Here is a 12,414-nt window from a genome sequence, read left to right on the forward strand (position 1 = left end):
GTGTGCTAGCCACAGAGTGACAACCTGCTTTTACTGCTAAGCTAAGCATGGAGTGATGGCACAGGTATGTGTTGGGGGAGGGTGGAGCATACAGGGCAGGACTGCTAGATTTATCTGTAGCTGACTCATCCCAAATTTTAGAATTTTATCATTCACCAAATGAATCGATCCACTTTTTAGAGGAAAAAAAAAAACTTGTCACGTCTGTGAATTCAACAGTTAACAATAAGTCAGCCACTCCAAAACCAAAATAGATCATTTGGTCTTCAGTTATATAACTCGTATGGCTGCAAGAGGGGTTCTTTTAGAATTGTAATGGGCTCTCTCTGATCCTCATACCATAGGAGAGTTGATGGACCTGGGCTTGCCATTTCTCTTTATAAGCATTCAGAAGTATGCCAAACCAGCCTGCCCTGCCATTGTCCTTGTAGCCATGAAGTCAAATGTAGCTATCACTTAGTCCCCCATGTACTTGTTCCATTGGCATTTCATCAGAGTCAACCACAGGTGATTGCTTAATTAACTGAGATGCTCTTCATGACCCAAATTATCATTCTATTTCCCTTTGGCAAGGCGCTCTAGGCAAAGGCCAGTCAATCTGACCTTTAAATCCTGTCTTTGCAGGTCTCTCTCTAGGGACTACTTCCTGGACACAGAAGGCTTAATAAAACCAATTCTTAACTCTAAAAGAGAATTAAATAACGAGGGATTCACTAGCTAGAAGAAAACCAGAGAGAATTCAGACAGCAGCTTTGGAGCGCAAACCCTGTAATTACCTCTTGAGCTGATGAAGGGCCCCCCAAAAGACGGCCCTGCCCATGCAGGCAAGGGCTAATATAGAGATTTCATGGCAACTGCAGTATGGCTGATTGAAGACTGGAGGTCACTGTGATACCGCCCCCGGAACTTGCTAGATAGTGCCGGGAAAGCTGTTTATGTCTTACGCCATTACAAGACTGTGGGCCACCAAGGAGTTTGGACTTGAACAAGTCAGATATGCTAGGAGAAACTGCTTATCAGATGTACCAGAACCAGGAAGCAAGTTCCTTGATTTCCTGTAACGTCTCTTCAGCACCCTCTACTGACAAAACGTCCCAGAAGGAGAAGACAACCCCACTCAAAGGGCCCAGACTCATTTTCAAGGCGCAGTGCAAAAGGGGTGAATCTGGGGGTCGAGAGGCTTTAATTCAATAGCCGGCCCAAGCTTTCCTCCAACCCCTCTCATTAGATTTGGTCGACAGATGTCTACATCTGCCCGCATGAGGCTTCGTCAGCCTCTTTGGCTCCCAGGTTTCACCAGGATGTCGCCAAAAGCAGGAGGAAGAGATAGATGAGTCCGAACAGGATCCTCAGCTATCTTGTCTACCTCTCCTTGCAGCCCTTCCCCGGCCCTTCCAAGGCTCGCTGAGCTGGGTGTTCCAGGGCAGGGGACCCGAGCAGGGGGTGGAATTTGGGGAGTGAAGCCCGGGCGCTACGGGACGCGGGCTGCCGGAGCCTGGCAAGCACCCTGCTGCTGGCCTCAATTCCTGCAAAGCCACCTCCCTTGTCACCGAAGCCTCGGGAGGTCTTCCTACTGTCAGGGCCCAGCGAGGCAGGCGCTGGGCGGGCCTGGCGGGCGGCGCGCTGTGATTGGGCGCCAGGGGGCCCGCCCCCTCATCCCGGCGCGTCGGGAGGGGGCGGGGCCAGCGGGCTGCCCAGCTCCAGGGCTCCGGGCGCCTATTGACCCAACGGCCGCCGCGCCGCCGCTGCCGTCTCCTCCGGCTCGTGCCGGGCGCTACGGGAGCGCCGAGTGGCGCTGGGGAACCGGCTCTGCCTTCCGTGGCCGCCGCCGCCGCCATCTCCGCGTTTTCGGGGCGGGAAGGAGGGGGTTGCTCACGGCTGCAGCTGGAGCGGGCTCCTCTCCGGGGACGGTCCTCTCCTCGCTCTGCTTTGCCTCCTCCCGGCGCCGCCCGCCCCCTGCGCCCTCCGCGTGCAGCTCGGGCCCGGGAGGGGGAAGGTAGGGGCGGCCGGGGGCCGGGGGAGACCGGGGAACGGACACACACCCCGCGGAAAGTCCTGGATCGCTGCGCCCCGGAGCCCAGGGTGCACCCCGGCCGGGTCCCCGCGGTAGCCGCGGCAGGAAGGGGCTCCGGCGAGGACGCGGGGGCGGTGTGGCGGGGGCGGGCCTGGGTGTCCCGGCGCTAAGTTGTGGGGCAGGGCGCCTCCAGGTCCAGTTCCTCCTCGGGCGCGCTCCTCGCTGCCGGCGCTGCACGCTCGGCCCTGGAGCCGCGGAACCCGCGCGTTGTCTGGGCGCGGAGGACACGCCTGCCCTTGTCGAGAAAACTTTTCCTGCCGACTCAGTCGCGGCAGCGGTGGCAGGAAGTCGGGCCAGCGACCTCTCCTCTGCCTGCTCCGCGCGCCCTGCCGGGGGTCGGTCCGCAGCGGGAGAGCAAGTTTGTGGGGACCCTTTCCTGGCTGCTCGGGACTCCGCCTCGCAGGGACCGCCAGCCCCGGGGCGGGCAGCGGGCCAGGGCGTAGGCCGAGGGCGCGTGGTGGCTCCGGAGACGAGGTGCGGAGCGCGGCCGGGACCCGCGCTGCGGTAGAGCGAGCGCGAAGGGTGTGCAAGCCCGGAGCAGAGAGCCCTCGGCGGCGGTCGCCGGCTGAAGTCCCCAGTCCTCCGCCTCTTTCGTGTGTGGACCGTGTCCCGGCCCCGGGTCTATCGAGGAAAAATGAAGTTAAGTCGCCAGTTCACCGTGTTCGGCAGCGCGATCTTCTGCGTGGTCATTTTCTCCCTGTACCTGATGCTGGACAGGGGTCACTTGGATTACCCTCGGGGCCCGCGCCGGGAGGGCTCCTTCCCGCAGGTAAGCACCTGGCAGCGGGCGCGGGGCTGGAGGGGCTAGCCTGGGGGCTCTCTCTTCTTCCCGCCGACGCTCGGGGCCGGGGCAGGGTGAGGCCACACCCGGCGACCCGGCGGAGCCTCATCCGGCCCAGGCTCTGCCGCGCTCGGAGAGCCGAGTTCGCAAAGTGCTGGCTGGGCGTCGTTCTGTGGCAGCCTCCCGCTCGTCAGCAGTGGCCTTGTTCCGGCTTTCGCACCCGGGCCTGTGGAAATGGTCTCGGGCACCTGCTGGCGGGGAACCGGCGCGGTAGCAGTGTCGCTGTGGGTCGCCCCCTCGGCTAGCTCAGGGTTAAGCCGCCAGAGGCTGCCCAGACCCCACTGCCCGAGCGCAGGACACCTAGCCCACCTAAAAACCAGGTTTCTGTTTCTGCCCCCCCCCCGTCCCCCTTCATTGTCTCTTAAGAGATAAAAAGTTTTATTTCCTGTTGCAGCCCCTTCGGATGTGGATAGTAGCGTTGATTTTAGTGTCGTCATTCTTCAGCTGTTACATAGGATTGATTTGGAGCAGAGCGGGGAAGCGCGTGTTATACTCCTGCTGGAAGCTGTGCGGCGCTCAGTTCTGTGCAGGGTGGTCAAACTGGCAGAGGAGTTGCAAAATAATTAAATAAATAAATAAAAAAAGACCCACCCAAGTCTTTCAGGAAAAGTTACTAAAAATAAGCAAATCGATGCCATGGGTTGCGTTTGGAAGGTGGTCACGCAGCGGTTGTGAGTGGCCTTTACAGCTCTTGGCTGTTGACATACGCACATTTTAGTGAAAGCAGATGTGGTGTGGACAACGTCGAAGGATCCAAATATTGACAAGCTAGCAACTCGTCGACTAGAGAAATCTATGACCTATTCAAATAAGGCTGATGTTTATTTATTTATTTTTCTTTCACGGTTTAGATGCCTGGAAACAATCCTTACCGTTTCTTCTGATATGCTAGGGTGAATGGCCTGGGAACGGAAATTGAAGTACACGCTTTACTTGGGAGTATCATGAAATTGAAATGAGGACTTAGGGACTCTATCTTTGGTACAGAGCACTAGGAATAATTTTTAGAAGAGTGGAATTAAAAGCCTGGCAGCAGACAGATGTTTCCAAGCTTCTGCTTTCCCTAGACAGTACGATAGAGAAAATATATAAACCAGCACTTTTGGCTGCCTTTAAATTTTGAACTTGCAAGTTTGCACCAGGCCTGTTCATGAGGCTGAAGTAATCAGTGTGACAACAGGTAAATGCATGCGGCCAGAGCCCAGAGGTTCCGAGCTTTGTTCCATATTCTCTGTAATTTTGGAGTTAAACTTACTGTGATCCTCTTAACCTCATTTCCAGAATTTCCTCCATTACAGGAAATATGAAAAACAGAACCCTTTTACTTAGTGATGTCTTAAGATCCCCTGGCTCTGGCTGGGTGATCACTTGAACATGATTTTTGCAAACATCTGCATGGGGTTCTCTGGTAACCTTGACTTTTCCCTCTGTTTTAAAGCAGTGAGTGACTCATTCCGTTACTGAGAAATCTTAAGCAGTTAATTCTCCTGTTTCCGTATGAGCCCCTACCTCACTGAGAAGTTGAGGTTCTGCCTAGAGTGTGCAGCGCGTGCTAGGAGCTTTGGTGTAGAGGGCTTCAGGAGAAGGTGCCTGTAGTGTAGTGGCGTCTTTTCTGACAGGGAGAGAGGGCTTGGCAGTGCGGCCTCTCTTATCTGGACCTCACTGCAGAAAGGGTTACTATTGGTGGACCCCGCAGTCTCCCAGTGGATCAACTTCATAAAACCCTCTCTGCAAGCCTGAGAATCATGTGTTTGGCTTTAGCTGGAGTGCCATTCAGTTGATGTGGAACTGAGTTATTACCGTGCCCAAGCTCACACAGACAAAATCTGGGCTTGAACAGGCAGCTCTTAGAGTGCAGTCTCCGAGCCACCAAGCCGTCTTGCCTCCTGGAACCCTCTTGCTAGAACTGGTCTCCAGTCTGCTTTTGCTAGGTTGCTGCTGAACAGAAACAAACTTGCTGGTGGCACCGTAGCTTATGCTCTTGCCCGTCCCCCACCCAAAAGTGACTGTTATTCTGGAGGCACAATGGATGTGGTTCTTTGGCTGGAACATTCACCACTTCAGATTTACGCTTTTCCAGAAGGTCTTCTAACTTACCTCACAGCTGAACGGTATTACAATGAAAACCGTTACAGAGCAGAGCAGCCCACACGTAGGTTCTTTTCTGTATCTAAACTATAGGTTAACTTCAATTTCACAGTACCAAGCATAGCGAAACTGTTGCAATTTGTTTCTTTAGCAGATTTTGGTGGTGAATTCTTGAGTTTAAGTAGTGCCCATTTTGTCATTGCATGTGTGTTTAGTGTCTTGTACCAATACAACTGGAGGTTGGTTATATTGTGCATTCTAGTTTCTTTCACTTGATGTGGTAACTTCATTAAGGTGTGCGGTCCATGCAAACTGTATTTAAGACCGTCCTACATTGAGAGCAATCTGTGTTTGATGTTCTTTGGACTTTTAGTCTTTCAACTTTGTTTACTGCCACCTGATCAGCTCCGCCTCCATCCCACCCCCAGAGCCCTGCCTGCCTCCGGGAACCTGCTAAGAGGGCTTTCCCTAAGTGTTACTGTAAGAACTACTTTAAAGCCAGAGGCTGTGGCTGCCTGTGGCCTATATTCTTATGGTTATTTAACTGATCTCAACTAAAAAAAAAAAAATTAAAATAAGAAGTAGTAGTAGTAGAAGAAAAAGAAGAAGAAGAAGAAGAAGAAGAAGAAGAAGAAGAAGCAGCAGCAGCAGCAGCAGCAGCAGCAGCAGCAGCAGCAGCAGCAGCACCACCACCACCACCACCACCACCACCACCCAAACAAAACTCCAGTCTGGAGAGAGGTTGGCTGGGACCTAATGCTGTGAAAATACTTTGTTAGCTATGAGATTATGAGCAGAAGGATGGAGAAATCAAATCTCCCGGAAAGGGCTGGCCATTCCAGCATAGCTGCTACTGTGTACCCCAGGAAAAATGACAAGTTTCATGCTTGTATCTAGAGAATTAAAACAAGGAATCAGGATTCGTATAACAGAGAATGCTTTAGCTAGTATAACCTATGACGTAGGGGCTGATGTTAGTGTCTGAACGTCTGTGTAGAAGTTAGAGAGTGATGAAAGGTGTGCAGGTGACGTTTGATCTTTGGACTCAGATAACATTTACCCAGTGAGAAAATGAAAGTGTGTTGAAGTACTTGATTTGAAAGCCATTGTGAGAGGGACTTTGAAGCCTTAAATGAACCCTTGACACTAGATGTTTAAATGCTTTATACCAGTAGCATATTTTAGCACTTGGGAAACTGAGGGAGGAGTACTGCTACGTGTTCTGGGCCAGCCTATATAATGTAGACCACACCTACATATAAGAGAACACCCACACATAACCAAAGCCACACTAGTAAATTTTGAGCACAGCACAGAACACGTTGATGAAAATGGATCCCCAGCAGTAGGTATGAAGACCTTCATGTCCTAGCCGCTGTTTCCTTGTTTTTGTAAATCATTTAGTCTGAAGCATGACAATGGGGTGGGAGTGCCCTACCATCCCCACCAGGCACTGTACTGTCGACAATAGCTGCTGTTGCTGGGCTTCCTATAGGGATCACAGGGTGGTTGTATGGTTTCCTGAGCTGTGATGATTGAGATCTTGGACTTTTGGGAAAGGATGGCGCTTTGATGGCAGCTGTGATTAGAAGTTCAAGAACTTTCAAAATCTTGATGTGGGTCAGTAGTCTTCTGGGACTCCTCTGCCAAGCACCGGTCTCACTTGGGCTTCTGAGAGAAGCTCGGCCAGATGCCTTGGCCACATCTGATCTGAAGGCTTTATTTTTAAAACTGATTTGCATGTATTGTTCCTGGATCAAGACCTGAAGAAGTGCTTTGATAACAGGTGTCAAGAGTCTCTTTATGCAAAGGGATTGTTCTGCTAGTTATTCATTAGTCTGAAGGAAATTCTGCAGTATGGGCAGCACATTGATGAAATCTACCGCTTTTGTGTGTTTTAACTGTGTTTGCTATTGGTTTTTGTGATGTTAAAATGTTTACCTAGAAGACCAAGAAGCCATTCTTGCTGCTCCCTCCTGGTCTCCAGCTGTATCCCTTCAGAGGCCTCAGTTTCCCCTGGTTGTTTCTCTATTTCCAGAGAAATCTCTGTAAGAAAACCAAAGGCTAGTCACTGCTCAGGTGAGCTGTGGTTTCTGACTTATAAAGGTTTTGTTATATTTTTGGATCCTATTCCTTCATGGTCCAGTTACTGATGTGGCAGCAGCTCCTTACACTGTTTCTGTGGAACTGTGGCGAGGACTATAAAGGAGAGAACTTTGCTTCTTTCCACAGTCGTTGATAGGACATCGATTGGGAGAGGAAGCATTTGAATTTAAATGGTTTTAATTTCCCTTCCTAAGCCACACTGCTAGTTTTATGGTTGAAACCTTGTTCAAATTCGGACTTTGAGAATTGCCTGCACTGTAATGGAGCTCATACCCTGTCCTTCAGTGAGTATTGCTGTTGATTTCACCTCAAGGTAAATTCCTTGATTGGATAAATTCTGTCTGTTGCATAAGTCTAGATAGAGATGGAGAGTGAGTGTTTCAGGTGATAGCATGTGTACTGCTGTACAGATCCCATCAGTCTTTAGTGTTAGATTTCTGAATCTAACATAGTGTTTCCTAAAGAAAAGGCCAGTGGTGAGACACGACTGCACACGGTGCTCTCCACTCCTTCATCCCAGGGTGTGTTTTTTTTTTTTTTTTTTTAAAAAAAAAACTGCTGTTGATATGTTTTTAGGCCTGACAATTCCTCATTGTTGGGCTTGCCTCTGCATCATAGGGTATCTGGCAGTACCCTGTTCTCTTCTAAGTATCTACCGGCAGCCACTTGTCTCCTTGTCCGCCATTTGTAGCAATCAAAAAATGTCCCCAGACATCTGCTAGATATAAATAGCCTCTGGTGGGGTAAACTCCCCATTGAAAATCAGTTGGCTGCAGTCTGGACAAAGGCCTATTTTTTTAAACACAGTGTGCTTTCTGGGCATTTGCGTTTTAGCAAAGAGCGATGGAAAGGTCTGGGTCTAATGCTCTGAAGGGTAAGTCGCATATTCAGATGCTCATACTCTGTTCTTTCTCTGGGTGCCTGAAAGTCAGTCACATGCCTAAGGTTGTAAGTTGCAGTATGTTATGGAAAATATAAGGATAAACCATGTTCATACACAAATTAAAGCAAAGAAGGGTACCTTCTTCGTCTTTACCAATTGGATGAGCGTATTCTAATAAAAGTGTTCCGCTCATGTCATAGCGTGAGCGATTAGGTGGTATTCCAAGCTCATTGGAGATTGGCAGTAGTTCAGATTTATTCTTCTTGCCTTTTAGAGTGGGAAGGCAATCTGTATCGATTGGTGATAAGGTGGTATAAAATCGTTCGAAAGTATTGTTTGCAAGTCTGAAGTGTTCTCGGTTGGATTTGTTCCTGTTCAGTCTGACGTTTCTGGTTCTTGCATTTTGTGTGTTTTGTTGGGATGGGAAAAAGCAGAGGAGGGGATTGGGATACAGCCTTTCCTACTGTGCATTCCAACTTGTCTGCCAAATGGTATTTGTAAAGAAGGGATGGGGAGGTGAGCAGGAAAACAGGAAGTTCTTAGTGAAGTGCTTCCTGTCTTCTTTTTCTGTTGTCCTTATGCCTAAGGCAGCTGATTGTGAAACAGGTTGACCTAGTACCTCTTTTTTAGGGCCACAATTAAAATATGGTTCTTCCATTTTTGAGTAGTTAATTTCATTTCATGGCATCTCCAGGGCTAGCTGTGTGCGAATCCTCTTAGCAGAGTCAAGTGCCTGGGCAGAAACCTTCTGGGCCATAAAACCTAAACTGCTTATTACCTGACAGTTTTCAGAAAAGGATTTGGTAATTTTGGGTTTAAACTGTTTTTCTGTTGTTGGAGGCAAACAGTATGCTGAAGCAAAAGTAAATTCATTGAAAGCAACATTCTTAATAAGATTATTAAATAAACACTGGTCAGATTTTGTATCTTAAAATCTGTGTTTATGCCTCATAGATTTCCAGGTATCCTTGGGGAACGTCCATGCTAAGCCTAGGCTTGCATGATACACATAATTACTTCCTGTGGTCAGCTGAAGCTCTTATTAGTTAATTAATTAATTAGCTGTTTGCTTATTCACTTACTGGTGTACTAGGTCTTGAACCTGGGGCCTGACCATGCTAGGAATATTGGGAACCACATTCCCATCGCCACACCATCCCCTGCCCTTTGTCTTTTTATTTTGAGACAAAGTCTTAAAGTATTGTGTTACAAGCATTCTTTCCCGCCAGCCTGGTCCCAGTGTCAGCCCCAAATGAACACGCAGATGCGATATTAGTTATGAAACTGTTGACTGGTGACTTGGGCTTCTTATTGGCTAGCTCTGTCTTAATTATTAATCCATTTCCATTAATCTGTGTATTTCCACGTGGTCTTATCTTACCGGAAGGGCCTGGACCTCTTACCCCTTTGTGGTCTCACATGGCGTCTCTCTGACTACATTTCCCAGAATTCTCCTCATCTCCTAGACCTACCTATCTTGCTGCCCTATTGGCCAACAGTGTTTTATTTTTCAACCAATAAGAGAAGCATGTACAGAAGACATCCCCATCAGTGTTGGATAGCCTGGCTTAGAACTCACTGTGTAGTTCAGGCAGGCCTTGTACTTGTGTTCTTTCTGTCTTAGCCTCTAGAGTAGCTAGGATTACAGCTTGTATCACCAGATTCTAAAACTTGAAAGTTTCCCACTGGAAGACTGCTCAGCACATGAGTGTTTTGGACCATGAGCCAAGCAAAATAAATCCATACATACTTCATGATGGGAACCCGTGACTTCGCTGCTGTATTCCCAGATGGCCAGAGTACAGAGCCTAATCTGAACATATGGGTTAGTTGGTAATGCTGAAGCAGACCCTACGTATGGATATCTTTCATAAACCATTTACATAGAACAGGTCAATTCTCTCTGTGGTCTGGAGGATTGCCTAGGATCTGGACTGATATTTTGTTAACTAAAGAAAAACTCGACTTTCTGTCATCACTCTCAAAGCGTCTGTATACCTTTCTTCTTAGTTGTGTATTTAGCAATTGGACCATCAGCTTTAACTGAACCATATGGGCGTGGTGCTTTTGTTAAGTCATTCCTATGGTTGGCATTTTAAAGTCTACTTTCTCTTTCGGTATTCTCTTCCCCTTTTCAGTGTATGCGCTGTGTATGTGATTTCAGATGGCTTTGTTTTCTGGTCTGGGATCACCACCACCACCATCATCATTATTCTTTTTTTTCTGAAGAGCAAATAGGTCCTGAGCCAGACCTTACGATGTGGTCTTTTTAGTGAACCACTTCAGCTTGGGGCAGAACTGGTACCCTTGGCCCTGATCTAGTTTCAAACATTTTGTGAAGGTTTAGGTACACATAGAAAAAAAAAACACGCAAACCAAGAGTTTGTGCCTGGACAGACAGATGTGCATGGACACTGAGAGGTGTGCATGGACAGAGAGGGGTGTGTATGGACAGAGAGAGGTGTGCATGGACAGAGAGAGTTGTGCATGGACAGAGAGAGGTGTGCATGGACAGAGAGAGGTGTGCATGGACAGAGAGAGGTGTGCATGGACAGAGAGAGGTGTGCATGGACAGGGAGAGGTGTGCATGGACAGAGAGAGGTGTGCATGGACAGGGAGAGGTGTGCATGGACAGAGAGAGGTGTGCATGGACACGAGAGGTGTGCATGGACAGGGAGAGTTGTGCATGAACACGAGAGGTGTGTATGGACAGAGAGAGGTGTGCATGGACAGAGAGGGGTGTGTATGGACAGAGAGAGGTGTGTATGGACAGAGAGGTGTGTATGGACAGAGAGAGGTGTGTATGGACAGAGAGAGGTGTGTATGTACAGAGAGGTGTGTATGGACAGAGAGGTGTGTATGGACAGAGAGAGGTGTGCATGGACAGAGAGGGGTGTGTATGGACAGAGAGGTGTGTATGGACAGAGAGAGGTGTGTATGGACAGAGAGGTGTGTATGCATAGAGAGGTGTGCATGGACAACTGAAATCTTTCTTTGCCAGCCAACTCAGTAGTTCTGAGTCTTGCAGAGAGGTCTTCACTCTGCTGGGGTTCTCCAGCATACACTTTCTAACTCCAGCATACACTTCTACACTAGGACAGACAACATTGTTTCATCTTCAGCTACTGTTTCCTTTCATGAAGCAGAGGAATTCTTCTCTCCCCCCATAAAAGTTAGTTTGGTACTTCATCCTTCTGTTTGATACCTGTAATAACCTAGAAGGATATAATTCTTCATGCCTTCCTGATCTATCGCCATTAGGCATGAATTCTCGACTCCCCACCTATCAGGTGGTGGGGAAGGTGGTGTTTTTCAACCATTTTCTGTTTGTTTCTTTTTCTTTTCATTCTTCATATTCCTTGAGCCATGAACTTTTTTTTTATTGCCCATAAACTTTAAGTCATTTGCATTTCATTACAGACTTCTTGTCTTACATGCTCTGCCTATTGGCTACAAAGGTTGAAAACCAATAGACAAAGGATACAGAATTTCCAGTAGAGGAATAAGTATCCGAGATTTACTGTATAATATGGATTATATTATATATAATATAATATAGTTATATTATATGGATATATTATATGGATATTATATAGCTATGGATAACAATGTATCGTAGTCTTCAAAACTGCTGAGAGTAAATTCCAAGGGTTCTTAGCACAGAGGTGTTAATTTTGAGAACTAATACATGTATGTTAACTTGACAATGTTCCATAATGTATAGGTATTTCAAAGCAACATGTTCTACCTGATAAATGCGTATGATTTTTATTTCTCAATCGAAATATGCCAAACTATTTAAGCATAATAAATTGCAAATATTGGTAGCATAGTGTGGTTCACTGTGTCAGGTAATTTGATCCCATAGGGAAAGAAAGGTGATATTGCATTCTTAAATATGTTCCACTTGGCATCTGGGCAAGAGGATTTTCATGTCCTATCTTCCAGCTATTAAAAACCATGCTGTTTCCATCTCTTCTACATCTGGCCTGTGGTTTCCATGTAGTTTTTGTTTTCTGTATGTAGTTCTGGTCTATTTCCCTTTATATTCCTGACAGTGGAAATGGAAATCATTGAATCCTGCCTCCTGCACCTCATTTTGCTAAGAGTAGTTTTACAACTCAGCGTGTATCAACACTCTGAACTCTTAAGGGTTTATGGGATCGAAAGAAAGAAGTTTTGCCCTTTCAGGTTGTGTTCACAGTTAATGTTGACTCTGATTGCCACAATTTTTTCAGACTAAGCACTGTTCTGTCTCCGTTCCCGTGAGGGGCCCTTCCCTTCATGGCGGGCACTTGGGTTCTGCATCCTTTGTAGTATTTCCTCTAAGGTCTTCCATTATTATCTTTTGTTTGATTTAAAATGTTTTGTTTACATTAAAATACTTACATAAATATTTAAATGGGAGTTTATATTCTTTTT

At 47.4% G+C, this 12,414-nt stretch overlaps 1 protein-coding gene across 1 annotated transcript in view; it reads left to right on the plus strand.

Annotated features, from left to right (window-relative positions):
• Window positions 1-2,708: 2,708 nt before the first annotated feature.
• The window catches only part of Man2a1 (mannosidase alpha class 2A member 1), a 151,549-nt gene continuing 141,843 nt past the window's right edge, over window positions 2,709-12,414 (plus strand). Inside the window, exon 1 of the mRNA XM_027397752.1 lies at window positions 2,709-2,843. Coding sequence (XP_027253553.1) covers window positions 2,709-2,843 — 135 coding nt within the window. The remainder of the gene's footprint in view (window positions 2,844-12,414) is intronic.

This window comes from Cricetulus griseus, chromosome 2, assembly GCF_003668045.3.
Source record: "Cricetulus griseus strain 17A/GY chromosome 2, alternate assembly CriGri-PICRH-1.0, whole genome shotgun sequence".
Lineage (NCBI taxonomy): Eukaryota > Metazoa > Chordata > Mammalia > Rodentia > Cricetidae > Cricetulus > Cricetulus griseus.